The sequence below is a fragment of the Vulpes lagopus genome, chromosome 19, assembly GCF_018345385.1.
Source record: "Vulpes lagopus strain Blue_001 chromosome 19, ASM1834538v1, whole genome shotgun sequence".
Taxonomy (NCBI): domain Eukaryota; kingdom Metazoa; phylum Chordata; class Mammalia; order Carnivora; family Canidae; genus Vulpes; species Vulpes lagopus.
Genome location: NC_054842.1, coordinates 30,155,672 through 30,169,724, shown reverse-complemented (window position 1 = coordinate 30,169,724; position 14,053 = coordinate 30,155,672). Strand labels below are relative to the sequence as shown.

At 35.9% G+C, this 14,053-nt stretch overlaps 1 protein-coding gene across 4 annotated transcripts in view; it reads right to left on the bottom strand.

Moving 5' to 3' along the window:
• The window catches only part of DNAJC13 (DnaJ heat shock protein family (Hsp40) member C13), a 117,170-nt gene that overhangs the window by 14,475 nt on the left and 88,642 nt on the right, over positions 1-14,053 (bottom strand). For all 4 annotated transcript variants that reach the window (XM_041734034.1, XM_041734033.1, XM_041734036.1 and 1 more), the window contains 9 exons: positions 13,786-13,965; positions 12,883-13,050; positions 10,684-10,797; positions 9,234-9,350; positions 7,933-8,110; positions 6,511-6,602; positions 4,456-4,555; positions 2,453-2,527; positions 2,125-2,237 (listed from right to left, as the gene is read on the bottom strand). In XM_041734034.1, the coding sequence (XP_041589968.1) occupies positions 2,125-2,237; positions 2,453-2,527; positions 4,456-4,555; positions 6,511-6,602; positions 7,933-8,110; positions 9,234-9,350; positions 10,684-10,797; positions 12,883-13,050; positions 13,786-13,965 (1,137 nt within the window). The remainder of the gene's footprint in view (positions 1-2,124; positions 2,238-2,452; positions 2,528-4,455; positions 4,556-6,510; positions 6,603-7,932; positions 8,111-9,233; positions 9,351-10,683; positions 10,798-12,882; positions 13,051-13,785; positions 13,966-14,053) is intronic.

Sequence of the window (14,053 nt, the reverse complement as noted above, 5' to 3'; positions counted from 1 at the left end):
TATGAGGGGGTTTGAAAACGAAAAAAGACTTACTGGACAGCTCAGTGTTTGGGTGCCTCGTATTTCTCTAGGATGGAATGCTGGCTGATTTGGGCCATAACTATTAACCAAACCATCTGGAGTGGGAGAAGAGATCAACCTTGGTTTATGCAAAGTTAATTTCAATAGGATTCATACGACCCGCTCTTATGTACCATCCAGTTTCATTTCCTGTCTTAAATTTAATACATTTGAAGAAATCAATATTGCTGATGCACATACTGTCCAGAGCACAGCCTGCTAGATCATGCCTTACACATACTATTCCTTCCTCCCAGAATATCCTTAGTTGGCCTGTTCCAACTCTCTGTCATGCCCCTTGCGAACAAATTTTTCTCATGCTGCCTTCATCTTTCAAGTATTTTTTTAGTGCATTTCTTTTGCTATACTATGTTTTCTATTATATATTGTGCCTTTTCCCATAAAGGTCTTAAAATGCAGCTCTAAAAATAATACTGGGGTGCCTGGCTGGCTCAGTAAGTAGAGCATGCAACTCTTGCTCTTGGGGGCGTGAGTTCAAGCCCCATGTTGCGAGTAGAGATTACTTTAAAAAAGAAAAGCAGTAAAAATAATACATCCAACATACACAACAATATGGAATAACCCTGAAAACATGCTAAGAGACAGAACCCAGTTATTGTGTGATTTCATTCATATAATTGCCCAAAATAGACAAATGTAGAATGTAAGTTAGTGGTTGCCAGGTGCTGGAAGAGGGAAGATGGGGAGTGACTGCTAAAGGGAACAGTTTTCTTTCCTGGGTTGATAAAAACTGACAGTGGTTACCCAATCTGTGAATATAATAAAATCACTGAATTGTTCACTTTACACGTGTGAACAGTATGCCATGTCAATTATATCTCAATAAAACTGTTAACTAAAAAGGGAAAAAAGTTTACTGACCCCAGTTCTAAAATATCTTCTTGCAAACCATTCAGTTAAGGAGCTGGTTCTTGTATTATTCCCATACAAAAAATTTAAGTGTAGATATATTTACCTTGACAAAATTTGTCTCTCATGTATTTTGAAGGACAAAAAAATTACTGAAGAGTTCAAAGTCAACTCCAACTCCAGTACATGTAATACTGGATATTACAACTACCCAACTCTAGTTTTAGAGTGCTAACCCACTCTAGCTTTAAGAAAACTCAATATTAAATACCAATATTCAAATGTGTTCATGGACCCTTTCTATAGATATCTAAATGTAATTTCCCTCATCAACCCCTGTGATGACAGATTAACTTTATTCCCAGAGTAAAATTGTTTCAGGGCTGTGACATATTCTCAATATCCAGATCTAGAGAAAAAACAACTAAATCTAGATTGTTTTATTGATGTAAAATCAACTCGGGAAGTGGGGGATTGGGGAGCCTTTGACTCCTGACACATTTCTCTTGGGTGCCACTTCATGGGCTAGAGCAGACAATGAATGCTTCAGTGAGTACTACTACTGCTGAAACCAAGTTAATAACAGAAGGAGACTTTGACTACACCTGTGTCTGGATGGAATTCTACTTAGAAGTACCGTTTTAACAAGTTCCTGGTCTATAAATTGGACCATGTTTCCAAAGATCATCTGGTCATCTCCAGATTCTGGATGAAAGATCCCCCTGCAGCATGGAGAGGCTGTTACACTCACATGCCTGTATGGACCTACTTCCCGAGGTGGTGTATCCTTACTAACAAAGATATGGAGTATATTAGAACACATATCACAATCTCCCTTTCACTAGTTGCTTCCACAGGCAATCTTCACAGTGTCAAGGTCTAATGTAATCATCTTCTGCCAAAACTTACATATACTTTTGTTCTTTTTTCAAGGAAGGTAAACAGTTTATCACCGTAATCAAACACTGTCTTAAGACTTCTCAATTCCACTACAGGCTTCTCCAACTATAATTTTTCTCAAAATAGTAATATAGAGCAACAATTTCAAGTATGTCAACCTTCCAACTTTCACATCAAGTCATGACCTTACCCTTACCATCAGACTTTGGTAAACTTCATGAAATCATTATCAAAGTATCAAAGTAATAAAGCTTTAATAATTAATTTCTTTCTAAGGACCTATTTTGTGCTCACCTTTGGACCTATTAGTTTGTCTGCTGTCATTTTAGCAAAAAGTTCTGCTGTTTGGGCTCGAACCTGTGGATGTGTTGAATTGCAGAACATATCTAGTAAATAAATCAAAGCTCCTACAAAGGAAAAAAAGAATTAGCATTTATACCATAAAGAATATGACTTTTTGATTAGCTGAATTCATTTTCAACTTTATTTCAACTTAATGCAGTTTGATTTTTTTTTTGTAAGCCTTCAGAAATCTTCTAGTTTATCAGACTGTCGAAAACAGTTCAAAATACGCTTTATCATCATTGAGCATGACTGGATGAGAAAGCACCCTAAACATTACCTTTTGTCATGGCTTCTTTGATTATTTTTGTACTTGATGTCAAAGCATAAAGAGTTTCCAGAACAAGCTGACGACCTGCAGGGTAAAAGATACTTCAATGAATGCATTCATCACATTAGCTGCACGGGCATCAGCTCTGTGCCTGGCCCTAACCTAGGTATTCTATAGAGGGTATCATACTTATATCTTCACTATAACCAGCAACAGGTATTACCATGGCCTCATCAGGAATGAGGAAGATGAGCCCCAGTTTGACCAGTCCATGGTATAACAGCTAGTGAGTGGTATAGCTGGGTTTTACACAGAGGTCTTTCTGACTCCAAAGTTCATGCTCATAACCTCTGTGCCATATTATCTTCCTACCTCATTGTTCACTACACAAGCAAAATCTTCTCACCTCCTGTCACCACCCTGAACACACACTGGTCAGGCACTGAAGATTCTTACCTGGTGCTATGGTCTTAGAGAAGTGAGTAGGAAGTAGCAGTTGCAAGACACTGCTCCAATCTAAGACATGACAGTATCCTTCTAGACATAGCCTATACATGTCTCATCCCTTGCCATCAAAGTATACTCAGCTATTAGACTTTTCTTTTTCAGACAAGTGACCAAAAGGGTAAGAGTTGGCAAACAGGGTGAAGCCTGCCAACTATAAGGCTGACACTGAAGCAACCACAATGGCTGGTCACTGGGCTGGGCTCTGTTCACATACAGAAGAATAAACACACAAAAGGAGGTTCCTAAGAGAAGCAACAATACTTCATTGAAAATGTACCACTGTTTAAACATAGTTTCAAAGGAAAACAAGTCTCTGGAGGGGATATAGGAAAATATATATAAATATTTTATGTATTTAATATCCCTTAGCAAAGAGTGGAAGACAGATAATTTAGTCTACAATATAAATGACAGCAGAGTAGGCTGAGATACCTAGATATTAGCGATTTTACCTGTAAGATTAAAATACTGATTGGACTATACAAATCAGATAAAAATATAAAATTACATTTTCAAACTATGAATTTTGTAACATTCTTTACTTCATCAGTGTAATTTTGTATTATGTGAAGACTCACAAAGCTACTGAAAACCAATGAAGAAGAAAAACCAATTATGATCATAAATATGATAAAAAATAATCTGCAAATGACTTTTAAAAGTTGTCATTTCAGAGAATTATTTCAAATGTCACTCATTAAAGAAAACAAAATTATTTAATGCAAATTCAATTCCATCTAAGTCACTGAACTTACACTAATGTGTGCAAGGCACTAAGGTGTAAAATGAAAGGGACAAGTTCTTGTTCTCAAGGAAGTAGATAGGTGTGAGCCAAGAGCAACATGGCTTCCAAGGGTTGGTAAAGCTAGCTGAGTAATGTATTCTGATAGTCAGTGGTGAAGTTGAAGCTATACACCAATTGCCTTTGAAAAGCTATCTCCAGGTTGATTCTAGCACAAACATATATTACATTAGACAATTGCACGGTTTGAAAGGAGCTTATATTAGTACAGGCTGTATTCATGAAATAAGATTGGTGTATATTTAAAAACTGATCTGATCTTGGTGGTTAATAATCTCTATCTGTATCAAATCAGTGAAGGACAAATAATGCGGGATTGAACTCTAAGCTGAAAACAAGTTAATTTTTATCTTAAAGCATTTTTTCCCTATCATCCAATACCAGTGATGTTTCTTTACAAACCATGGGTCAACTCTCAGTTACTCACGGGCATACCATATCCAGAAAACTGAAAAAGCCATTATTTTCCCTTCCCTTTGGATCTCTCACCTCCAACTTTCAACTTTTGAAATGGGAAATACAAAATAGTTTTATTAACTTAAATAAAATATAATTAGAAAGACAACTTTAAAGAATACAGCTTAAAAGATTCCAAGTATGGGTATCATGTTTTGTCAGAGGTTTTATATTCCCTATGTAACTGCTCCCTCTACAGGCTGGCCATGCTATGGTTTCCAAAATTCCATTCATGATATATACATACTTGATGGTAATGAATGTAGAAGAGCCAATAAATTGGACAAAACCATTGATTCAGCAATATTGTTGACACAATCTTGGTTAGATGTCACTATATTCACAACCTGAAAATTAAATCAAGAGGATATTAATAGACTGGTAAATAATTTTGGACCTAAATAAAATTACGTTAAGCAGACCTAAATAAATTTGAGGCTTCCCAAAAGTGAAAAAGATGTTTGGAGGACAAAATAATTTTTAATGAGAAGAGTTTGATTTAAAAAGATTGGCTTTATTACTTGGATCTTTTGTGAAATAATAAAAATAATAAAAAATGCTAATGCTCACATATATATGTATTAGCTTCCTATTAATTTGGAGATGAGAATTAAATGTAATAATCTAGAAAATATTTTAGAAACAAGTCACAATCTTGAGGTTATTAAGAAGCCTTCAATCCTATACTGGTTCCTACTCTATAACTATGTATTCCAATTAAGGAACTGGGGTAGGGAGTGTTTAGGAAGATAATGATTCTCACTACTGGGACTTTCTTTTTGCTTTTAGATGGAGAAAGAAAATGTCTTTAGTGCCCAGCACAACAGAGTTGGTTTATCTTTCTATTATCAAGAAACAGGCCTATTTTTCTTTCAAAGAGGATGACCTCTCAAGTCTTACTTTTATAGTATACATCTAAAGATCAAGGTCACTTAACCTGAACCACATGGTCAGCATCTCAAACCAACATATTAGATTTAATAATGTTCATTTAAAAAGTTCTAAGGTGTGGAGGACTTAAGTAGAGAAACACATTTTTCAATTAAAAGAACATGCTTGTTGAGCTTTTTGACCAATTTGTATTATTTGTATTTGTATTATTTTATTAAGTCTTTTAAACCAAAATGCAACCTAAGAACATATTATACAAATCATAAATTGCTCATAAACCAGTCACTGCAAGGTTTAATCTGGTGTTCTTTACAACTGTGTATGTTACAATTAGCAGGATCATCTGAAAAAGGATCCTGAGAGCTTACTCTGGGTTGCCTAGACAATGAGACCCCCTGTCGCCAGGGACCTCCTGCTTCTCCCAGAGGAAAGGGCTACATCCAGCTTCCCACAGGACCAGTGGTTTCATTTTCCTAAAAGAGAGACTTCCAACTTCTCTTGGATCTCTAAAGCTCAAAGGTTCTGGGCACCTGGCTTTCTTAGTTCCCATAAACAGCATAACAGCCCAGTTGTCTGTAACCCTCACTGAAAGGTTGCTTTTGTACTAATCCACAAAAAAGGACAGCAACTGAAGGGAAAGGGGAAGGTCTGTCCTCTGAACACAAATTTACAGTGTGTGGCCAGCAGTATGCCCTGGTCTCTGAGGATACTGTGAGATCAGGAAAATCCTGCCCCCTCTTTTTGTTATCTCTGGTTTCCAAGCTTCCCCAGGAAAGAGCATTCCTTAACCGACACTATATGACACTATACAATGCATCCCAAGTTCTGATGTGTGACAATGACCACACAGGGACTACACCTTAAACGATCCTGTGCAACATCTGTTCTTCAAAATGAGTATACTAATTTAAATTTTAAGAACATATTTACTTGACTTGCTAAAATGAAAAAAAAAAAAAAAAAGAAAAAAGAAAAAGAAAACACATGGAAACTTCCACTCAACTTCAAATAGTGGTTAAATAAGACAATTAGAGAAAGATAATCATCATATGGTTTCACTCATATGTGGAATATAAGAAACAGGGAAAGGGACTATAAGGGAAAGGAGGGATACTAAGTGGGGAAATTAATTAGAAAGGAAGACAAACCATGAGAGACTCCTAACCCTGGGAAACAAAGGGTTGCAGAAGGGGAGGTGGGTTGGGGGAATGGGGTGAATGGGTAATGGGCACTAAGGAAGGCACTTGATGGGATGAGTACTGGGTGGCATTATACACTGTATGTTGGCAAACTGAATTTAAAACAAAAACAAAAACAAAAAAAACCTCCCCAAAATGGTGGTTAATCAAGGCCTAAACCACATATAGTAGTGATAGGAAAGACAACATGCTTTAATATAAAATTCTTTTACCTCTAAAGCCAATTGCTGCACTTGACCCGCTCCATGGACTCGGAGAAGAGAAAATATTAACTTAAAGTGCCCAATGCATTCACTTTCAGAACCTAAGGAATAAGAATAAAATGTTTATCTTTTATTTCTAAGAGATGTTCTAAATTACAGACCTTCAAAAAACTAATCTACATTGTTGTTTACTGTCAATTATAAGTCTGATAACCCTTTCTCAACATTTTTGACATGAAACGGAGTACTTCCTGAACAAATCTTAAGAGGCAAAAAGGATAGAATTTCTTATGTTTTGTTTTCATTTCCATCCACACCCCTAGGCCTCACGCTAAAAAGAAATATAGCAAATACACAATCCAAATACAACTTAAAAAATAAGAGTATAAGGTGGTAATTTTACTCTACCTCTAGACTCTAGCTACCCTCTCAGCCTAGTTACACTTTGGAAAAGTGTGACATCATTTGCTTTTAATTAAGACTGAATTAGAACTCTTCCAGATGACGACTATATTACAAACAACCGCATGGGCTCCTTGTGAAAATACATAAAAAATGAACAGTATTTCTATTCCTACCCACCTCAAACCCCAATTCCACATATTTACTACCATTCTGTTGTTAATAGAATAAAAACATTAAGATTCTATTCAGTGTGCTTTTCCTTTTATTAGATGGTAGTAAAATACAGTGTAATCTCTGATCTTTTTGAGGCTTCAGAAGATAATTCAGTAAGACCCCTTGACTTAAAGGAGCCTGAAAATATTCTATAAATAGGTTGCCTTTATTTATTTAAAAAGATTTTATTTATTTATTCACGAGAAACACACAGAGAGAAGCAGAGACATAGGCAGAAGGAGATGCAGGCTCCCTCTGGGGAGCCTGATGCAAGACTCAATCTCAGGACCCCGGGGATCATGACGTGAGCCAAAGGCAGATGCTCAACCACTGAGCCACCCAGGTGACCTAAATAGGTTACTTTTAAAATCATTTTCAAACCACTATAGCACTGAAATATATAGTGAAAAGAGCAAAAGAGTATCTGAAAGTTAATGACAAATGTTAGTAAGAAGGATCTAGGATCTTCAAGTTATTTAAACTGATTTTTTATGGTTGTAGGTTTTATACTACGTATTTGTTATCGACGTTAGAAGAAGCTTTGAAGTTTTCACTCATGCATCTCCCTGGAGTTAGGCATGACTAACATTTTTGGAAGTGTCCTCTTAAGGCTGTTTAAGAATGAAAACTCACATTTTTTTATTTCAATTGTTATATGCTAAAACCTTCAGGTAGTTTCTCAAAAATTTGGGTAGATACCAGAAGAGGCAAAGTATACTATTTTCTTTGAGTTTCTCTGATAAAATCAAGAACTGGAATTTCTAGGGCTCTTTCACTGTAAGGATCTTACTGATCAAGTGTACAGTCACACACCTGGATTATATTTTATGACATTTCTCAGAGCTTCCAAAGCCATTTCCACTCTTGGTAAGCGGTCTCCGTGTTGCTCTGACTCCACTTTTGCAGCATGTGTGATAGCCATGAATGTGTGGAGGTACTGGGCCTGGGAGCCTATATAATCCAAAAGACTTGCAGCAAATGCTTTTGGAACCTAGGTCGAGTGGAGAAATATTTACAAACACGTGTACCCTCAGAAATAACAATAAAACTCCAGAGTAACACCCATCCTCTTCCCCCCAAAAAACTTCAAGGTATGAAATGATTAAATTATACATATACTTGAACACCTATGGACCAGGGTGGGAGGAGGGTGGCTAAGCACAGTTGCATTAGAAAGCATTTCCCAACTGGTTTTTATCCCAACAAAGCATTAAAACATTAGAGATTAAAACAATGGGATTTACTCCCACTAGGACCTTAGCATATCAATCCCGAATTAGCAAATCTCTTCCTTTTACAAATCAATGTAATTGATAGTACAATATATAACTTCTACAATTTGGTTATATTTTTATATTTTAAAAAACATTTAGAATATAAATTCAAAGGACAGTTTTCAAAGAGACTTCACAAATCAATGAACTCATTCTGCTTAACAGCTATTTATATATATTGTTTTGTGATACATAATATACATTATTGTTAGATTCCTTTTTTCCCAAGTGCAAACCTAAAACATAGCTTCACTTCTTCCCTCCATACAAACCAACCAACCACTACAACCCCACTGCCACTCCCTCCAAAAAACCTACAACAAAAAATTCCTACGCGATCACCAAGCACTGAGAAAAAACTTGTTTGCTTCTGAAAGTGGCTGTCACAAGAGGTGACATGATTTGATCTCAATCATTTTCTAAAAAGATCTCCTTGCTTTCCAGTGGTATTATCTTATTTTCCTCTTATAGTTGGCCAGAGAAATACTATTTGGTGGTCTGATAACCTACATGATGGGGTGAATGTGTAAATGACCTTGCACTTCCAGGAGAGACTAGTAAGTTGAAGGCACATGACACAGTTGGGTAGCATTACACATAAAATATAAAAAAATAGCTCAGCAAGGAATGACTTATTTTCATGAATCCACAAAACTAAATTCTTCAACATGCAAAATAAAGAAGTTTATAAATTACCAACAGTCACCCCATCACACAGCTGGGTATAAGGCATTTGGCAAAGAACATGTATTATTTCAACTTATTCGGTGTGAATAAACTAATAGCTTTCAATAACAAATGACTGAAGGTATCAGACAAAATTAAAAGTAGACAGCTTACCTCTAGCTGGAAAGTAGGGACTTCATTATACACCCTAACAAAAATCTCCCCTACGATAAGTTCTTTGGCATGATCACTATAGACAAATTCTGATCCGTAAGTTTTGTCACAATCACCCTTTTTTAAAAAGAAAATAGACTGTTAGATGTAATAAGAATCATTAGTGTCCAATTTATAAATTTAACTATATTCAATTTAATAACAGAAATTAGTCTGAAAATTCCATTTCTTTTCTAGAGGAAAATGTGGTGGGACACACATCATACACTCAATACAGTATTAATGTTTATAACTAATAATATGAACTCTGGAATAGGCATGGATTATTTTTTATTCCAGGAGTTAATACTATAACTAATTTTAAAATTCCAAAAGATCACAGAGGTCATCCAATGAAGTGTCTTAGAGCTAATGTTTATAAAGCAAGTATGACACTTGGTTCTTCTCACTCCACTCAGCAGCCATTTGGCTTAGTGTCAGCTTTAGGGTGATGGAGCTAAGAAATGAACATATCTGGACTGGCATTTAAAAAGTAATACACTGAATCAAAATGCTGGGAAACAGAGTCTCTGCGGGGTGGGGGTGAGGGGTGAGGGAGTGGGGGAGTAATATTACAGAAGTTACCAAACCAGTAAGAGTTTCCATTTAAGGAAAAGGAAAAAGACAGAAAAGAAGAATGGAAGAAACAATACCAATGAAGATTTATGTTGAAACTACACAGAATTTAAGTTAGGCTGAAATGATATGTGAAAAGTATACAATAAATTGTAAAGTGTTAAACAAAGAGAAGATGCTCTTATGTCTCTTCTGGTAAAATAACAGGTGTATAAAAAAGTGAGACCTGTTTTCCTCAGCTCTGCAATTCTCAAAACTTCTATCTATACAGCATTCTCAGTGACTATCACGAAATGAGTTAAAAAATTCTTGAAAAACTTAGGACATAACAGTGGTGCTTATTGTTTAATAAATTCTAAGCCTATAAACATAAATGTCTGCTAAACCATCAAGTCTCAACCATCTAGCGCATGAATTATGTAGGCCTTATCCTTACTGGCCACAGTATTGTCTTGGCTTTTCTCCCCCCATAGTTTCATAGATTCTCCACCAGAAGGTAGCAAGATGGGAAAAACAGTTCAATTCTGATACAAGAAAGCACTCTGATGTACTAGGAAAGAGGATGAAGAGAACAACTGCAAGAGTGCTTTGGGTGAGAATAATCTGTTAAATGGTGAACAAGCTACATGTAAATAGTGATGAAAACATGAATGTATCATTAACTACAAGAGGGTCGTTCTTACATGGGCCACATATTAGGTGGCAAAAACCTGTAGGCTTGATTAACACCAAATGGAGAAACAATACGTTTCTGTTTTGTCAGTACTGAGTTATGTTTCCAGAGAATTTTTTTTGAGATTACGTCACCCCAGAAGTTCATGAAACAATAACATACTTTTTTAATCATGTTTTCTTGTTGGGATTCAAGAAACTCAAGTAGTTCTGCTCTTGTAGAATTGTTCCATATTAAATAGGGGCTCTCGGTGTTGCTGTTGAGCATCTTCAGAATCTAGGATACAGAATATTACTGTTTTGTAACATTTAGGAAAAAGTAATGCAAGTTATCATTTAGTGAAACTGATTACATGCCAAGCACTGTAATAAGTGCTGTAAGTATAATGGGGCTCAATAATTCTAACAAATTTGTTATTATCCATTTGGCAGCTGAGAAAAGTCAAAGCTAAGAACAATCTAATGATCTATCCCAGTTCACACAGTCCTTACAGTGGGGGAAAACTAGGATTCAAATAGAAATCTGTATGACTTCATATCCTTAACATCTGTTTTGCTCTGCTACAGCAAAAGTTACCTGATAGTTTATGCTGCAGTATTTATTGAACACTCAGTAAATACATGCCTAAAAAGAATCATACCATCCTTACTTTATATAAACATATCTGAAAACAAAATCTAATTTTTCTGAAGCATACTGCTACCAAGGGAGGTAAAATTTATGGGTAGAGAGTCACTTCAAATTTTCTTGGCCCAAACTCCGAATCAAGGCTGCATTAAGCAGTTCTAAAGGCATAACTGCTGAGCCATCCACTGTGCTTTCCCTGTTTATGTGGCTCTCCTTAATTAGAAGCGTGTAAGTAGGCATTTGACTCTCCTTCAACTGTTTTATTTTTTGTTTTTTTAAAGATTTTATTTATTTATTCATGAGAGACACACAGACATAGGCAGAGGGAGAAGGAGGCTCCATGCAGGGAGCCCGACATGGGACTTGATCATGGGTCTTCAGGACCACATTGCGGGCCGAAGGCGGCGCTAAACCACTGAGCCATGCAGGCTGCCTTCCTTCAACTGTTTTAATACAAATTTCTGTATGTTTTACACTTAAAAAAGCTCTATGCTAGCAGGAAATTGGGTTATTACCTTTATTTTAGATAAAAACATCTAACCTGTTTTTAAAATGTTAACTACTACTTAAGTAAAATGACTGAAATAACGTGTTCTTAAGAGAATTGTAAAACTTTGAGAATGGAGGTTTAAAATAAGCATTTTGACAAATCCAGATGGAGTTCAGACCAAGATTCTGAAATACCTTTCTTCCCCACTGTAGTTTATCAACAACCTGCCAGTATTTCTGGAAAGAATGTTTTCAGTCAGCAAAATGCATCATGCTGGTGAACACAAAATTCAGAAAGAGTACAAAAATCAAGAGTGGCATCTAAAGCTCTTTATTCTTACTCAAGGGGCACTGAAAAGCAATGGACTATACCCCCCCCACACACAAAAAGAATCATATTGAATTAATAACAAATATTTAGTAAATCCTAAGAATACCTTAACATTTGGAACACCGAGGAGTTTTTCTCTTACAAAAGTATTGGATAATCATTGGAGAAAACATAAAAATAGCCTACAATTCTACCATTCACAGATAATTACAGTTAATATATTAGTACAGATCCATCCATCCATTTTTTTAATTCCAAAAATGTGATTTTTAGCCTTTTCACTTAAAATATTTTAAACATCTTTTAATGTTTTTAAATATACCTTTACAATTATTCATAGTATTCTACTGAATGGATTTCTACAGTTTAATTCTTTAGTGCTATATTCTTAGATTGTTTCTCAATGATCCTCACAGAAGAGGCCAAAGAAGTTGGGATCATGTTTGATTTTGGTCATGAATGTGTGTGTGTGTGTGTGTGTGTGTGTGTGTGTGTGTGTGTGTGTGTTAGCTTTTAGGATTTCAACTCTGAGTTTAAAAGGTTAGAAATTGCTTGTAAGAAACAGCCAAAAATAAGACTCTGGATCTCCTAACTCCCAGCTCTCTGCCTGTTGTAAAACACCATTTCCAAGTTCATTCTCCTGTCCTGTCCCCTTGTGACTCAAGGTTGGTAAGAATTATTGTGGGTTCCAGAGCCAAGAACATAAAATTAATTTCCCCTTGCAGAAAGAATAGACTTGTAAAGCTGATATCATCAGTATCAATCCACAATCAACTCAATTTCTTGGGTGAGAAACAAACGTGAATATTTTTAACTTTTAGGTTTTCTAGACCACTCAACATTTTTGTGTTCCTCTACTATTTAAATGATCTTGCAATATTCATCAAAACACAGGCTACCTCTGAAGCACGTACCTCCGTAGCACTAACCACAGCAAGCTTTCTAGCAACATAGGGTGTCAGCATGCCAGCTAAACTTTTTCTTATGGTTGGATTTTCTGGGGTTGCTTGTTCTTCAGGCAGATATCCTCCAAGGCGACTCAGAGCACGGACACTCAGTTTAGCAAGGCTATTGGCTACTTCCTGTTACAAAAAAAAATTAAGATAATTAAAGTACATTTGTCATATTACATAGGTAACATGGTACCTTTATGGAATCAAAACCATATGGAAAAAACAACAAAACAAAACCAGATGGGACATACTTAAGGAGCAGAAAGCAAGTCCCCCAACACTGATGTCAGAGCTTATGGTTAGAGCTTACTCTTTCATTTATACTAAAGAACATCAGAATCAATACACTCATTCAGAGTCAATACAATGGCTAACTGGAAGAAGCACATTTAGGGATAGGGTAGGGAGTAGCAGATAGGCAAGAAGACTTGCCTGCTAGAGGACATTAACAATAGGAATAATGAATGACAACGACTAAAAAAGGAGACACAAAAAATATTCAAGAAAATCAGTTAAGTACTCAAGTATCTGGGGGAGCTAGCCCCAATAGTCCAATAGTACTTTTATATTTCCCTGTGTGACACAACCATAATTTTGCAATCATAAAGACGACTCTAAGTAATCAAAAAAAGATTACATTATATCCAGTATATGCTACTATAAATTCCTTCCTCTTGAATCCTTCTAGCACAAATGGTTAAGATAAAAAGTTTTGGGCTTATACAGCAATAAACTTAGCTATCTAGAAAAACAGTTTATGTTTTATGTCTGGGGTTATGGATAGCGGGAACTTTGCTTTGCATTAATTCAGCATTAACCTATGGTTTGGATTCAAATTCAAGATTAAAGCAGTGTGAAAGTTACCTGCTGGTTTGTTTCCTCACTTTTCTGAATGCCACTCTCTTCTAGTGTGTAGTCATAATTAAACAGATAACCAAGCAGATGCCATAAAATCCCAGCCTGGAATAGGTGTGTCTGTAGCCAGAAATCCACAGCAAAAGAACTGACACATTCTACTCCAAGAGCAGCAACTCGCGGAATGCTCTGAGAGAGTAAGAATAATGAAATTCATTACAGGGTTAAAAAAAACTCCCAAAAGAAATTGGTTGTGAATGTATATCACAGCTATCTT